This window comes from Primulina eburnea, unplaced genomic scaffold, assembly GCF_022965805.1.
Source record: "Primulina eburnea isolate SZY01 unplaced genomic scaffold, ASM2296580v1 ctg424_ERROPOS1667910, whole genome shotgun sequence".
Classification (NCBI taxonomy): Eukaryota; Viridiplantae; Streptophyta; class Magnoliopsida; order Lamiales; family Gesneriaceae; genus Primulina; species Primulina eburnea.
This window is the reverse complement of record NW_027331236.1, coordinates 476248-492365: the sequence shown is the minus strand read 5'-3', so window position 1 is coordinate 492365 and position 16118 is coordinate 476248. Positions and strand designations below refer to the sequence as shown.

Here is a 16118-nt window from a genome sequence, read left to right as displayed (position 1 = left end):
TATATATATATATATATATATATATATTATTAAAATTATAGATATTTTGTGAATGTGATATTGTTTATATATGCTCATAATTTTTCATTATTTATTCAAAATTTTATCGAGTATATCAATTTTTTTAAAAGATTTATTTGTAAGTTTTAATCAAACAATATAATTCTCGAGAAAAATACATCTTCGAGTGAATATATCGTATGTCTAATTAACATGATTTACAGATATTGTGTTAGATCAAAATTGACAAAAACTTGTGTGAGACTGTCTCACGAGTCGTATTTCGTGAGACGAATCTCTTATTTGGGTCATCCATGAAAAAATATCGTTTTTTATGCTGAGAGTATTACTTTTTTTGTGAATATCGGTAAGGTTGACATGTCTCACATATAAAGATTCGTGAGACCGTCTCAGAATTTATTTAAAAAATAATAATTCTAAAACTTGGATCATCAAGAGTTACTGAGGTAGTCCCATTGGACATGTAGCCCGTAGCCCATATACGAACCCGACCCTTCCCAAGGCCAACCCGGACCATTTCGATCCATCTTTCGAGCTCACTCGGCCCTCGACGGATTATTTCACCCTACCTCTACAGGCACTCTGTAGGGTACATCCAAGTTCTGGCCCAATTTTTTTTTTTTAATTTTTTTATTCTCCATAATATGAATCTCAACCCTTGATCTTGGGTGTGGGCACTGCCCCCACACCCAGGATCGAACCTTCCGCCTTCGACAAACTGGACCTTCTTCCTTCTCTTCTACAAATCAAAGCAAGAAAAAGAGGGAAAATGGCAGCTCGGCTCCAGCTCGATTATTTCGAAGAATCCTGCCACGAACCTTCTCCAGACCTCTGTCGGGCAGGGCTTATTCGGCGGAAGCAGCAGTCCAATCGGTCCCACCGCAGGCTCCACCAGCTCAGGCGATAAGGGAGTCCACGGATCGGATGAAATGGGACTACAGGGGGCAGGGAAAGGTAATACCTTTAGGGCAGTGGATCCCGCAGGCAGCTGTCGATTCTTACGTGGCGCCCAATGTCGTTTTGGCAGGTCAAGTGGTCGTCTACGACGGCGCTTCCGTGTGGAACAGCGCCATTCTGCGCGGGGATCTTAATAAGATCACTGTTGGATTCTGCTCCAATGTGCAGGAGCGATGTGTTGTTCACGCCGCCTGGTCTTCCCCTACAGGTCGGTTTTTTTACTCTCTCTTGTTGTACATTGTGCAGAAATGGTTGTACGTTTTGTTTCACCTTCTGTGTTTGTCCAGCATTGGATAGGGCAACCGGAAAGGTTTTTGTCCTTAGCAATTCTATGGATGCTGCAATATGGACATGTCTCTTTTACTATGGATTTTTTCGCATTTTAATCAGCTTTGTTTATCTAGCTTATAGGATAAAGTTTATGGAAACGGTAGTCAATTCGATTCCGCTTTAGATGGGGTTGTTAGAACTTCTTCAGAATATGCTATGCAGCAGTGTTTTAAATGGCGGTCGAGGCGATCGCCTAGGCGGTAGGCGGCCCTCGACCGCACCGCCTATGCATGAGGCGGATGTTTTATGCGGTCCAAGCTATACGACGTTGGGGAGGCGGGCGAGCAGGGCAGTCAAGATTTTTAAGTTGTAGTCAATAATTTTAAAACCTAGTCAACAATTTTAAAAACTTAATCAAAGTCAACTAATTTTAAATATTAAAATCCTAACACACCTCACTTTCTTTATTTTATTTTTGGTTTTCACTCTCAACTCTTAACTCTCAACCACCACACACAATCCGCCTACTGCCGCGGTCAAAAAATAAATAAAAAATTTAAACTTAGTTTTTTGGTAAAAATAATTATATTACTTTGTTAGCATAATAACATTAATATGATGATGAATATTTAGTCTTTATTAATTGCACATTATCTAGATGATATTATATTTTGTGCTTAAACATTATTTAATTGCACATTTTATATAAAAATGATTATATTGCATGATTATCTATAAAAAAATTACTTTAAAAAATTCAACCGGGCGCCGCCTAGACGGCTGAGGTGACCGTCCCGCCACCGCCTCCCGCCATTTACAACCTTGCTATGCAGTTGAGCATAATATCTTGCATTTCAGCTGTGTGCCTGGTGATGACTGGAGACTGAAACTTTGAAGTACTAGGAGATTGATTTAAACTGTTATGTTCGCTAATTGAAGGAGGACGAGATGTTGTAGAAGAATGGTAATGGATTGCCGAAATATAGTATTCCTTAGCATCGTTTTGATGGTCATCTGTTTAGTAACTGTAGATTGACCTATTAAGCTTTTTATGTGATGACACGGTATTTTATAGACTCTTTTTGCAGAAACTAGTGGATTGTAGTTTGAACGGTTATTTAGCCTATTGGCGAGCAGTGATTGTCGCTCCTGTTTTTTGCAGCTGACTATGTATAGCGATCGAAATATGGTGGGTTGGGTTACTTTATAATTTAAAAGATTTGAGTTTCACCATTGTACAAGTCATTGTTTTCGGTAGATCAGGAGATATTTGGTCTGGTTGCTAATAGTTAGCTCAGGAGTAGTGGATAGAGCAAAAGACTGAAGTTGTTCCTGATATTGATTGATATGCTACAATCATCTAAAAGTTTCATGCTGCAATTGAATGTTATAATGTGTTTAATGTGAAATGAATCAGGCTCCTTAATATTATCATCTGGATGCAAAAATGAATCAGGCTCCTTAATATTATAGCTGTCACTTGATAAAATTGATTGTTTAATGTGTTTGCATTGAGAATTGAGATACGAATTGGGTTTTTATTCTATGTTTTCAAAGAGTAGGTCTCTTGTGAGACGGTCTCACATATATTTATCTGTGAGACGGGTCAACCCTACCCATATTCACAATAAAAAGTAATACTTGTAGCATAAAATGTAATACTCTTTCATTAATGACCCAAATAGATATCCGTCTCACAAAATACGACCCGTGAGACTGTCTCACACAAGTTTTTGTCGTTTTCAAAAATCGACCATAAAGATGTCTTATATTTCAATTGTGCATCTATGTTTGTTAGCAAAATCATTTCTTATCAATAAAAAAAAAAAGGAAATTGTGATATTTATTCATGAAGCTGTGAAATTATTGTTTGGGATATGAGCACATGTGGAAACAAACCTCTAGCGTCGAAACTCTCGTATATTTCATTCTTATTATATACTAATTCTTAGGCCTTTCTTGTCAAATCAAATAACGGAGTAATATATTCATGTAATTCTTATATATTAAATCTGGATAAACTCCTGGTCTTCAATTCACTTGTCAAATCAAATAACGGAGTAATATACACATGTCATCCTTATATATTAAATCTGGATAAACTCCTGGTCTTCAATTCACATGTGACTAGACATAATAAAGTATAAATTAGTTATTTAAGCCACCTACTGTAAACAAGAGTTGTTCTTGTTTGCACAATATTTGATTTGCGAGCGTGTCAGGTGCGAAAATGCACGAATGTGTGTGAAAATGATAAAATCTAACTTCTAAATATTCAAGTGACGTGAATCCTAAATTCGACCGTCATTTATAGTCTCCTAAAACAAATGCAATGCCAAAATAAAGAAAATTATTGTGAATCGATCGATGCAAATATACCCCTGACATAATTTTGAATTTACAAAACTGTAGGAATTCATCAAAACTTGAAAAATATAATAACTTGTGCTGAAATCTAAAATAAGAAGACGTAAAATGCTAGAAATATACTGGAAAGCTTGAAAAACTATTGCTTGAAGATTGTAAATTTAGCAGAGAGATTTTTGCAGATTTTTGTAGACCCTTCTATCAGTGTTTGCCGATCCATTTTCTCTCCATCGATGTGTTGTTTCACTCCACTCCCCCATGATCCATGTCCCCGTTTTTCACGCCACGATCTCAACCTCCCACGTTCTTCTCTCTTTTGGCGCTCTGTGACCAGTTTTTGATTAGATAAAAATCAATCTGCCACACTTAACGGGCCTATACAATTTAATTGGGTTTGTGATTAATGTGGGCTTCATAATTAATTATTTTAGCCCAAACAATTGCTCCCCGCAAGCATTGGCCCGTGGGCCAAAATGCTTGTTCGTAAGCCAATTTTATTTCTTTTATTTGGAACGGCCCGCGAGAATTTATCGTGGAGTGGGTTGGTAAGATTGGGCCGAGCCCAATTCTTCATTGGGTTTCTTCACGGCCAATTTCCCCTCAGATTCAATCCCCAATCGGCTCTGTCTCGTCTTCCCGCTCGTTGCTCTTCGCTCCCTCATCCTTCAATCGTCGCGCCCCCACGCTCGTCAAGCTTTTTCTGCCGCCGCTTTGTCCAGTTGCTCTCCTTTGTCGGTGTCGAAGACGCCGCTTCGTCCGATTGCTCCACTGCGGCATTTCTCAGTAGCGTTCTTGTGCTCTGAAACCCACTCCGCTCGTTCTCCGCAGACGTCGCTGTTGCTGCCTGAAGATTCAACAATGGTTCAAGGTTTTTCTCTGGCGAGTTCATCCGAACCGAGCACTGCGGGTGCCTTTTCTGTTTCAGCCATCGTCTCTGCCTCCCCGCCCGCCCGCCGCGCTTGCTGGTTCTGCTGCGGTTGCCGAGGGCTTGCCATTGGTTCGAGGTTCTCCTCCGACGCCTCCGCTTGAATCGAGCGTTGCGCTCGTTGTCTCTCCCCAAGTTAAAGTCTCTGCCCTTGCCGCTGGTTTCAGCCCGTTCGCCGCCACTGGTCTCAACCCATTCTCTGCCGCTTCCGGGCTAACCATGGGTGTCCACTCGAGCTTTGGCCAACCGTCTACCGCTATGGGTAATCCCTTATTCTTTCTTGAATTGCATTTAGTATTTCTCGATTCCTCGAATATTGTTTGTGTTCTTGATTGACTTGCAATTATATTCCCTGCTTTGTATGATTAGGTATCCCATATACCAAAGGATGGACAATTGGTTTATCTGTATAATTGGGCTAACTCTTTTGACGTCAGGTTTCTGTGGGGAATTATGGATTTGGTATTATTAGGTCATTCATTAGCATTTGCTTTGTAGGTGCGGTAAAGTTGCCATTATTTGGCCCTGTGCTATACATCAGTAGCCATTGATTTTTTTCTGAACATTTCTTGCGTTTATGCAGTGGTTTTTGACCTCAATCAATCTATCAACCCTGGCTTTGTTTCTGTGGTCGCCCCTATTGATGCTGAAAAAGATAGGTATGTGTTGTATTTGTATTAAGGAAGTGTGGGGAATTGCTTTGTTTATGTCTTATTGGTTTACAGGTTGCCAGCGGCAACGTCATCCCCACCTCTGACTACTCTTAATACTCCCACCCCATCTTCGGTAAAAGTTGTCCCATCTGCATCAGTTACCATACCAGCCTCGATTCTTACCTCGGTGATGAATACTCTCGTGGTTCACTTTCTATGGCATCTGGTATGTCCAAAGCTGCGAATTTCCTTGCCTCTGCTACTATTGGACCTATCTGACATCCTTCATATCCAGCCAATCAATTCCCCCCACCGGTCATCAACTGTTCTTCCCCCTTCCTTCGCTACACCCTAGGGATCTGTTGCTCTCTCGACATTTACTCCCTCATAGCGAACCATCCCAATTCAAGTCGTGGCCACGGGTGCCTGATGGTTGGATTGAATGGATAGACCATTTGGAACCCCACTTTGGACGGCAGTGGCGCCATCAGGGATTATGGCCTCTGGTCATGGTTTCTAAGGTGAAGATAACCAGACAGTCCATTCTATTTGATTGCATCCTTAGGTTTTGGTCCCCTTCCTGTAATGTCTTCATCCTTCCTTTTAGCCCATTATTCATAACCCTTTATGACATATCCTTCCTCTTGGGGTTGCCTGTGCTGGGGGCGGATTCACCTTATTTCATCAATGACTCTGCCGGAGCTGCTTTGGCCCACACTCGCTACTGCTATCCGTCTTATAGGGCTGTGGTCAAAGAGTGGTTCTATCATCTCGGTATCCCCTTTGAAGTTGAGCACACCATGTTCCTTTGGGTGTTGATCTGCCAATATATATTTTGTCCTTGGTCTGGCAAACCTTCTTCTGAATACTTACCCTTGGCGTGTTCTCTCAGTACGGATAAGATTTATAATTTGGCAACCATGTTGTCGAGGTCCGTATACCGTGGGTTGAATCAGGTATGGGCATTTTCTTATTTTCCCGGTGTGATAGATTTCCCTCTGGTCCCCAGACCATGCTGCGTACCACGTCATTAATGGGGAGCCGTTTGACCTTGCCTACCCCTGCCTTGATGCATTATCTGCAGCATCTGAAATTGGATTCTTTTAATCTACCATCGCGACCCAATGTCTCCTGCCTAACACAGCCTCTCTGGGTTGGAGCTTTTCCAGATTTCCATGATCGCTCCCCGAACGATGTTGATGCCTTACTATTGACCCAGTACATTTATCAGAGGTTGCTGGTGGTGGATTGTTCCTCTACTCGTCCACCCTACAATGACACGTCAAGCTGGTCTTTTGAATTTTACAATCCGTCCTTGTTTGCATATCAGTTTTGGTTGTCACCGGCGATCCCTCACGCTACTTTATCTTTCCCGGTGGACCTGACTCATATTGCTTCTGAAGTGGCCTCTAGAAGACTTTCCAAGGCCACAGTGCAGCTTCTCTCTACACTTCCACAGAGATTTCTTGGGTCTATAGTGCAACTAGATCATAAAACCACTGAAACATTTGTTGCTTGGTGGAGGACTCGATATCTCAACCCTATTCCCTCGGTGATACACCACCCTGGTATTATTCCGCATACTTCTTACTTGCATCAACATTGGCATAGTTTATTTGTTACTAGTACCTGTTGTTTTGGTATTTTTTGCAGGTACTCGCAAGCGAGATTTAGCTCCCAGTGGGGACAGTCCTGTGTCTGTCAAGCTCCAAAAAATGGATACTCAGGGGAGTTTGAAACTCAAACAGGATTCGGTCACAGTGCCCCAAAAATCTCAATCCTCAAAGACCAATGCCGCTCCTAAAGTTTCTCCGACACGAAATATTACTCCTAAGCTCCAGACGGTGGGTCGGCGATATCATACTTGCCATTCAACTAAGCTGATTTCGGGCCCTAGCAACACTTTTGATGATCCCATTATTCTTGGTGAAGATGATTCACATCCCGTGCAGCCAAGTCCCAAGGATTCTAGCATCAAAATCTCTGACAACAATGAAGCTCTTGACACTGATTTCAGCTCAGCAACATCTGGACAAGGAGCTCCCCACGCTGGAATTTCTGGTGTCAAACTCGATGGTGATACTGGTGATTCTGGGAAAGGGGTCCGACTGAAGTGCAGATGCATATACGTGTATGCGGGAAAAAAGTCCGACTGAAGTGCAATGCGTGATGTAAAGGACGAGGGAGTGGTCTTGAATGGATGCACCATATAACAACACGTAATAGCAAATAAGAGTTGAGAAGTACATGTGCTTCAAAAGACGCCGAGGCTGGGATATCGAATATACAAAGGAACTAAGGCCAACCCATGGCCAGTTTGTATTCCTTCATTACCTGCTGAGAATAAACGCGTCTTTGTACACAAGAGAAACCAACAAATGGGGGCACTAAAGGCAGGAAATCAAATCTAAAATAGGGGAAAAGATAGTAAAGTTCCTACAAATGTGCTCATCAAACAAAATACAAGCGGCTGTCTCAAACTAATGCATGCTAGTCAACTAAGCGAAACAAGATCAAGGGAATAAAGCACGAAGCTGCTCCCACTTGGCTAGACACTCCGATTGAGTGTTTTCGGCCTCCCGAAACCTTTTGGTCCAGTGTTGATAGTCATCCTTGAGACTAAGGAGTTGTTGGCCGATAGCTTGTGAATCTCTCCTATTGCCCAACAGATTAACCTCCAAAGTCTCTGCTTCATCCAGCAAGGTGACCATCCTAGCTCGGCGTCTCTGAATCTCCTCCTCCAACTTTTTGACCTCAGCGTCATAACTGGCCGCTGCTGCAACGATCTGCGCACGAAGCGCCTTGTCATGCCTGTCCAGCTCCTCTTTTTCTCATGCTTGCTTTGGAAGGACGCGCGATGAGATATCATATCTACGCTGGCGGCAAAGGCTGCATCAGACTGCGAAAAGATGGTCGAAAGACCATCAAGTATGCTGAACTCCGAGGTAGCGAACTCTGGAGAAGTCTTAAGAATGGATATAGATGAGAGCATGGCCAATCTCTGGGACTCCCTGAGCTGGTGCAAGCCAAGACCAAGGAAATTTCGAACCGCCATCTTGGCATGAGCAAGGGCTTCGATGGATGGGGCACATCTCTCAAGAGTAGAAGTCTCAGAGGAAACGCTATCGGAGAAGCTCAGATCAAATTGGCTTTCCGGCTCGCCAATGAGTCCGAGTCGCGCCCTACGAGATGTAAGATCATGTCGAATAAATAAAGTTAAAGTCAAGCATGAGTAGTATTGAAAACTTACAGGACAGAAAAACAATCGAAAGAGATTACCATGGAGGGAGTGGCAACAGTAGGCAGTGAACTAGGAGAATTTGGGCTAAAAGAGACAGTAGAGAGGAACTTCCGCAAGACAAACGCGTCATCCTCAGCCAAGAAGTCATTGGTTCGTTTCCCAAAATCACCAGGATCGCCATCGAGTTTGACACCAGAAATTCCGGCGTGGGGAGCTCCCTGTCCAGATGTTGCTGAGTTGAAATCAGTGTCAAGAGCTTGATTGTTGTCAGAGATTTTGATGCTAGAATCCTTGGGACTTGGCTGCACGGGATGTGGATCATCTTCACCAAGAATAATGGGATCATCAAAAGTGTTGCTAGGGCCCGAAATCAGCTTAGTTGAATGGCGAGTATGATATCGCCGACCCACCGTCTGGAGCTTAGGAGTAATATTTCGTGTCGAAGCAACTTTAGGAGCGGCCTTGGTCTTTGAGGATTGAGATTTTTGGGGCACTGTGACCGAATCCTGTTTGAGTTTCAAACTCCCCTGAGTTTCCATTTTTGGGAGCTTGACAGACACAGGACTGTCCCCACTGGGAGCCAAATCTCGCTTGCGAGTACCTGCAAAAAATACCAAAACAACAGGTACTAGTAACAAATAAACTATGCCAACGTTCATGCAAGTAGGTAGTATGCGGAATAATACCAGGGTGGTGCATCACCGAGGGAATAAGGTTGAGATATCGAGTCCTCCACCAAGCAACAAATGTTTCAGTGGTTTTATGATCTAGTTGCAGTATAGACCCAAGAAATCTATGTGGCAGTGTAGAGAGAAGCTGCACTGTGGCCTTGGAAAGTCTTCTAGAGACCACTTCAGAAGCAATATGAGTCAGGTCCACCGGGAAAGATAAAGTAGCCTGAGGGATCGCCGGTAAAATTCAAAAGACCATCTTGCTGTGTCATTGTAGGGTGGACGAGTAGAGCAACAATCCACCACCAGCAACCTCTGATGAATGTACTGGGTCAATAGTAAGGCAGCAACATCGTCCGGGGAGCGATCATGGAAATCTGGAAAAGCTCCATCCCAGAGAGGCTGTGTTAGGCAGGGGACATCGGGTCGCGATGGTACATTAAAAGAATCCAATTTCAGATGTTGCAGATAATGCATCAAGGTAGGGGCAGACAAGGTCAAACGGCTCCCCATTAATGACGTGGTACGCAGCATGGTCTGGGGACCAGCGGGGAAATCTATCACACCAGGAAAATAAGAAAATGCCCATACCTGCAGGAACCATGATATCCCTCCCAATCTGGAAATGGAGTCGTGACGCAGACATTGATTCAACCCACGGTATACGGACCCCAACAACATGGTTGTCAAATTATAAACCTTATCCGTACTGAGAGAACACGCCAAGGGTAAGTATTAAGAAGAAGGTTTGCCAGACGAATGACAAAATATATATTGGCAGATCAACACCCAAAGGAACATGGTGTGCTCAACTTCAGAGGGGATACCGAGATGAGAGAACCATTCTTTGACCACAGCCTTATAAGACGGATAGCAGTAGCGAGTGTGGGCCAAAGCAAGAGCGGCAGAGTCATCGATGAAATAAGGGGAATCCGCCCCCAGCACATGCAACCCCAAGAGCAAGGATATGTCATAAAGGGTTATGGATAATGGGCCAAAGGAAGGATGAAGACATTACAGGAAGGAGACCAAAACCTAAGGATGCAATCGAATAGAATGGACTGTCTGATTATCTTCACCTTAGAAACCATGACCAGAGGCCATAATCCCTGATGGCGCCACTGCCGTCCAAAGTGGGGTTCCAAACGGTCTATCCATTCAATCCAACCATCAGGAACCCGTGGCCACGACTTGAATTGGGATGGTTCGCTATGAGGGAATAAATGTCGGGAGAGCAACAGATCCCTAGGGTGTAGCGAAGGCAGGGGAAGAACAGTTGATGGACCGGTGGGGGGAATTGATTGGCTGGATATGAAGGATGTCGGATAGGTCCAATAGTAACAGAGGCAAGGAAATTCGCAGCTTTGGTCCTGCAATCCGAAAAATAGATAGATAAGAACGCTACAATACAAGAAGCAAACAGACAATCATGCATAAAAAACGGTCCATACCCATCCTTAGCAGCAACCACAAACGGGTGAGAGATCCCGGAACCGAGTGAAAGTTGATTAACCACTGGTACCCCTACACGAAGTTCATTGGTATCTTAAACATCTTTATCCAACAAATGAATTATGAGCCAAGGACATACCAGATGCCATAGAAGAGTGAACCACGGGAGTATTCATCACCGAGGTAAGAATCGAGGCCGGTATGGTAATTGATGCAGATAGGACAACTTTTACCGAAGATGGGGTAGGAGTATTAAGAGCAGTCAGAGGTGGGGATGACGTTGCAGCTGGCAACCTGTAAACCAATAAGACATAAACAAAGCAATTCCCCACAATTCTTTAGGACAAATACAACACATACCTATCTTTTTCAGCACCAATAGGGGCGACCACAGAAACAAAGCTAGGGTCGATAGATTGATTGGGGTCAAAAACCACTGCATAAACGCAAGAAATGTTCAGAAAAAATCAATGGCTACTGATGTATAGCACATGGCCAAATAATGGCCACTTTACCGCACCTGCAAAGCAAAGGCTAATGAATGGCCTAATAATACCAAATCCATAATTCCCCATAGAAACCTGGCGTCAAAAGAGTTAGCCCAATTATACAGATAAACCAATTGTCCATCCTTTGGTTTCTAGGATACCAAATCATACAATGCAGGGAATAGAATTGCAAGTCAATCAAGAACACAAACAATATTCGAGGAATCGAGAAATACTAAATGCAATTCAAGAGGGAATAAGGGATTACCCATAGCGGTAGACGGTTGGCCAAAGCTCGAGTGGACACCCATGGATAGCCCGGAAGCGGCAGAGAATGGGTTGAGACCAGTGGCGGCGAACGGGCTGAAACCAGCGGCAAGGACAGAGACTTTAACTTGGGGAGAGACAGTGACCACAACGCTCGATTAGCGGAGGCGCCGGATGAGAACCTCGACACCGACAAAGGGAAGCAATTGGACAAAGCGGCGGCAGAAAAAGCTTGACGAGCGTGGGGCGCGACGATTGAAGGATGAGGGAGCAAAGAGCAACGAGCGGGAAGATGAGATAGAGCCGATTGGGGATTTGAATATGAGGGAAAATTGGCCGTGAAGAAACCCAATGAAGAATTGGGCTCGGCCCAATCTTACCAACCCACTCCACGATAAATTCCCACGGGCCGTTCCAAATAAAAGAAATAAAATTGGCTTACGAACAAGCATTTTGGCCCACGGGCCAATGCTTGCGGGGGGCAATTGTTTGGGTTAAAAATAATTAATTATGAAGCCCACATTAATCACAAGCCCAATTAAATTGTATAGGCCCGTTAAGTGTGGCGGATTGATTTTTATCGATTCAAAAACAGGTCACAGAGCGCCAAAAGAGAAAAGAACGTGGGAGGTTGAGATCGTGGCGTGAAAAGCGGGGACGTGGATCATGGGGGAGTGGAGTGAAACAGCACAGCGATGGGGGAGAAAAGGGATCGGCAAACACTGACAGAAGGGTCTACACACAACTCTCTTCACAGACAAGAATCTGCAAAAAGCTATCTGCTAAATTTACAATCTTCAAGCAATAGTTTTTCAAACTTTCCAGTATATTTCTAGCATTTTACGTTTTCTCATTTTAGATTTCAGCACAAGTTATTATACTTTTCAAGTTTTGATGAATTCCTACAGTTTTGTAAATTCAAAATTATGTCAGGGGATTATTTGCATCGATTCACAATAGTTTTCTTTATTTTGGCATTGCATTTGTTTTAGGAGACTATAACTGACGGTCGAATTTAGAATTCACGCCGCTTGAATATTTAGAAGTTAGATTTTATCATTTTCACACACATTGGTGCATTTTCGCACTTGGCACGCCCACAAATCAAATATTTTGCAAACATATGTATTTAACCGTGATCTTGTTTTCCATTTAGATACAATAAGGTACAATTGATGCAGCCGCCTGCTAAAGTTTTCTTTGATATTCGACAGGGCTACCAGCAGAAACATTGATTGAAAGATTTGTCACGGTTGGCGCTTATAGTCTGTTGCGATATTGCACGATCGAGCCTAAATGTATTCGGACAGCACTCCATCCTTATGGAGGGTTCATTGGTTGAGACACACTCTATTCTTGAAGCTGGGTCTGCAGTTCCTCCAGGAAGGAGAATACCAACTGGCGAGCTCTGGGCCAGACATTCGGACTTTGACTCATGAGGAAACATTAGAGATCCCTAAACTTGCTGTTGCTATGAACGATCTTAGCAAAAGCTACTTTTCCGAGTTTTTAGCTTACACGACGGTGTATTTGGAAGTTGAGAAGATGAAGAAGTCCCTCGGGATTTCAATCTGAAGTGCGTATGTATACTAACTCTGTATTCTTGGAAGAAATAAGCAACGGTAAGATTCTTGCAGGCCCTTGAACAACTTAGTTTGAATTTCATCTTATTTTTTTATGCTTAGAAATTGTATATGATCTTGAATACTTTCCATCCATTGATTCTTTTTTTTTTTTTGTTATGTTTACTACATCATTATGATGTTTCTTAGTGGGTTTTTTGTTGAAATTGCGGAGTCATTTTTGGAGTGCTCCGGTTTGAATTGAATTTGGTGAGCCGGTTAGATTGTTTCATCATCATTAAAATGTCTTTTACAAATTAATTAAAACATGTTAACCATCATTATGTGAGAGGATCGATTGGGTAGAAACATTGAGTTACAATAACTTGTTCTTTGAATGTTCGAAAATGAACTGGGCACCGAGAAATTAAATCTAATTTTGTTTTGAAATCAAGCGGAAAACATTCAAAATAATCACTTTAGAAATCGATCAAACAGTTTGTAAAATATTTAAAAAATATGTAAGTTGAATGCTTAAAAAACGTTTTGGTTGAAAATTTTAATCAGACATTTTGTATACAATACTTTGACATTTGAAAAACACATAAAATATCTCAACGATGCATTTTAAAAACAATAGAAATAATAAGTAAATAGGATAAATAAATATACACCAATTAGTATATGGTATTCGAATATGAACAACTCCTAAGACCTCTTCTTTCATCTAAGAAGAATTAATTGGAAAACTTTTATTAGTACAACCTATTGTACAAACCCACTTCAACTTGAGATTTATTCATTGTTTAATTGAAACTCCTAGCTTACTCACAATTATAAGTTGCAACCTCACAATAAATATAATATTTAAGGTCTCTTATGTCAATAATACAAAAACAATCTTTAATGTCTTTATGTGAAGAGTCATTTATCTAAACTTTGAATCTCAACTCTCGTGTTTATGTGTGAGAATTTTTACAGTGTATCTATATATCAACTGTATCATCGCACTTGGTCTTGCTCTCATTCTGATGATTTTTACAGTGTGTATATATCAAATGTATTCTCACACTTGGTCTTGGTCTTATTCTAGATAATTTCTTCGTATAGTCTACTCATGCTTTGAATCTTCTTTCAAAGCTTGTATTTCATCTTGAATATATTGTATTTATGACCTCCAAGAATGATATACACGTTAGATACAAGAATATGACTCTTGGAAAAGTTGTGTACGGATTCTGACTTTACAACGATCAAATTTGTATTTCTAGTCATTTTCTGATCTGACTGAGTTGAGCTGATCTGACTGAGTTGAGCTGAGCAGATTAGCTTGAGTTGTTGATTTTATCTAAGTTATTCCAAGTGAGTTGTTCTCTTCTTTTGATTATAACTCTTGATTAATCGATTTCTAAACAAAGCAATGAACATGAATAATAGCTATTTCTCTTAGCTTTCCATAGACTAAAGGATCATTTCATTCCGAGTTTGTATGAGAGAGATATACTTGACAGATCGGATTGTCTACAATCTTGAACATGTTTTTCATTCGGTGCGGAATCAATGACTTCATCTTGGTTTTATATCAGCTATTTCTGATCTGATTCAGACTTTGATTTATGAAAGATGATTTGTAGATCGTTCTCTTAGCTTTGTAACACATATTGAATCATTCTATTTGAATAATCAAGCTGGGATATATAACCAAAATATTAGAACTAGTCGGACTGGGCTGATTGTTGTTTTTATTTACGTCTGCTCGATCTTGTGACTAATATTTCTTCTAGATAACATTCGAACCAACTGAGCTGTTGTGAAATATGACTTGTGGAAAATTGAGTTTTATATTCGGTCATTTTGGCAGCTTGTCATTTGCATCATCGAGCTATGAGATATCATCGAAACACTTCGGATCGCTAGATTTTCAGTTTGGTTGATTTAGAGTTTTGCTTCTAAATTGAGCTAGCAGTTTTACACTTGAGTAAATATGTTAGAAACGTAATAACAAATTTTGTTATCATCAAAATTAAAATTTTTTGTGTTTCTCAATCCAACAATATCTTTTTTTTATGATCACAAAACTTGTGTAAACAATTATTCAACTAACATATTTATCCCTCATTTGTGTGAATCAAAAAGATAGATTTTTAAATCATGTTAAACACAAAATTTATCTCTTTTTCAATATTTAAAATCAATCTCCTCCTTGAAATTATAATTAGTTATCCCCCTATATTTGTGAAATTTTGAAAATCGATAAAATTAGATGGATGATTAATTAATGCAAATATTGTCAAAATATGCAATGCTCAAATAATAGCACAAAGTATCCAACACATGAATATATGACTCAAACATCTAGCTTCAAAAAAAAAAAATAAACAACTCAAACTCATAAATTTCAACCAACACAAAATCAAGACATGCTTGCGAATTTTAATATTCATAAACATTTAAAGTGTCCCTTAATAGTCATTAAGCTCAATCAACAAATGCAAACGAATTGCAAACCAAGCTAGTAAAAGATGGAAGATCTAATTGGTATTCTACTTAAGTACCATAAAATAAATATAAAACTTGGAGCGAATGTACCAAGTTTTCTTGATGATATATGACTGAAATTTGAATTTTGTCATTTCTATTGATGATGGTAATAGCCTTGAATTTCTTGGCCAAACTTCAACTTTATCCTTAATCTCCTTTCTTGTGGAAGTACATTGGTTTCAACTTGATAAGCTTCTTTTGATCCACTAAACTTCTTTTGATCGTACACAACTAGGCTGCAAATTTTATAATTGAGTAAATATGTTATAAACACAATAACTAGTTTTGTTATCAAAATCGAGAATTTTTGTGTTTCTCAACCCAACAATCTCTTTTTTTATGATCACAAAACTTTAATAACAATTATTCAACTTACATATTTCTCCCTCTTTTATGTGAATCAAAAAGATAGATTTTTCAATCAGGTTAAGCACAAAATTTATCTCTTCTTCAATATTTAAAACCAATCTTCTCCTTAAAATTATAATTTTTTATCTCCCTATATTTTTTAAAGTTTAAAATTGATAAAATTAAATGAATGACTAAGAAATGCAAATATTTTCAAAATATGCAGTGCTCAAATAATAGCATAAAATATCCAACTCGTGAATATATTACTCAAACATCTAGCTTCAACAAAAATAAACAACTCAAACTCAAAAATTTCAACCAACACAAAATCAAGACATGCTTGCGAATTCCA

The 16118-nt window shown here is 40.4% G+C and overlaps 1 protein-coding gene and 1 pseudogene across 1 annotated transcript; one reads left to right on the top strand and one right to left on the bottom strand.

The window, feature by feature from the left end:
* Positions 1-213: 213 nt before the first annotated feature.
* On the top strand, positions 214-13164 carry LOC140821099 (gamma carbonic anhydrase-like 1, mitochondrial; annotated as a pseudogene).
* Positions 6223-9366, bottom strand: LOC140821114 (uncharacterized). Its single transcript, XM_073181531.1, has 2 exons — positions 9121-9366; positions 6223-9035 (listed from the first exon to the last, which is right to left on the bottom strand). The coding sequence occupies exons 1-2, from the start codon at positions 9131-9133 to the stop codon at positions 8440-8442; spliced, it is 609 nt and encodes a 202-aa protein (XP_073037632.1). The 5' UTR covers positions 9134-9366; the 3' UTR covers positions 6223-8439.
* Positions 13165-16118: the final 2954 nt, after the last annotated feature.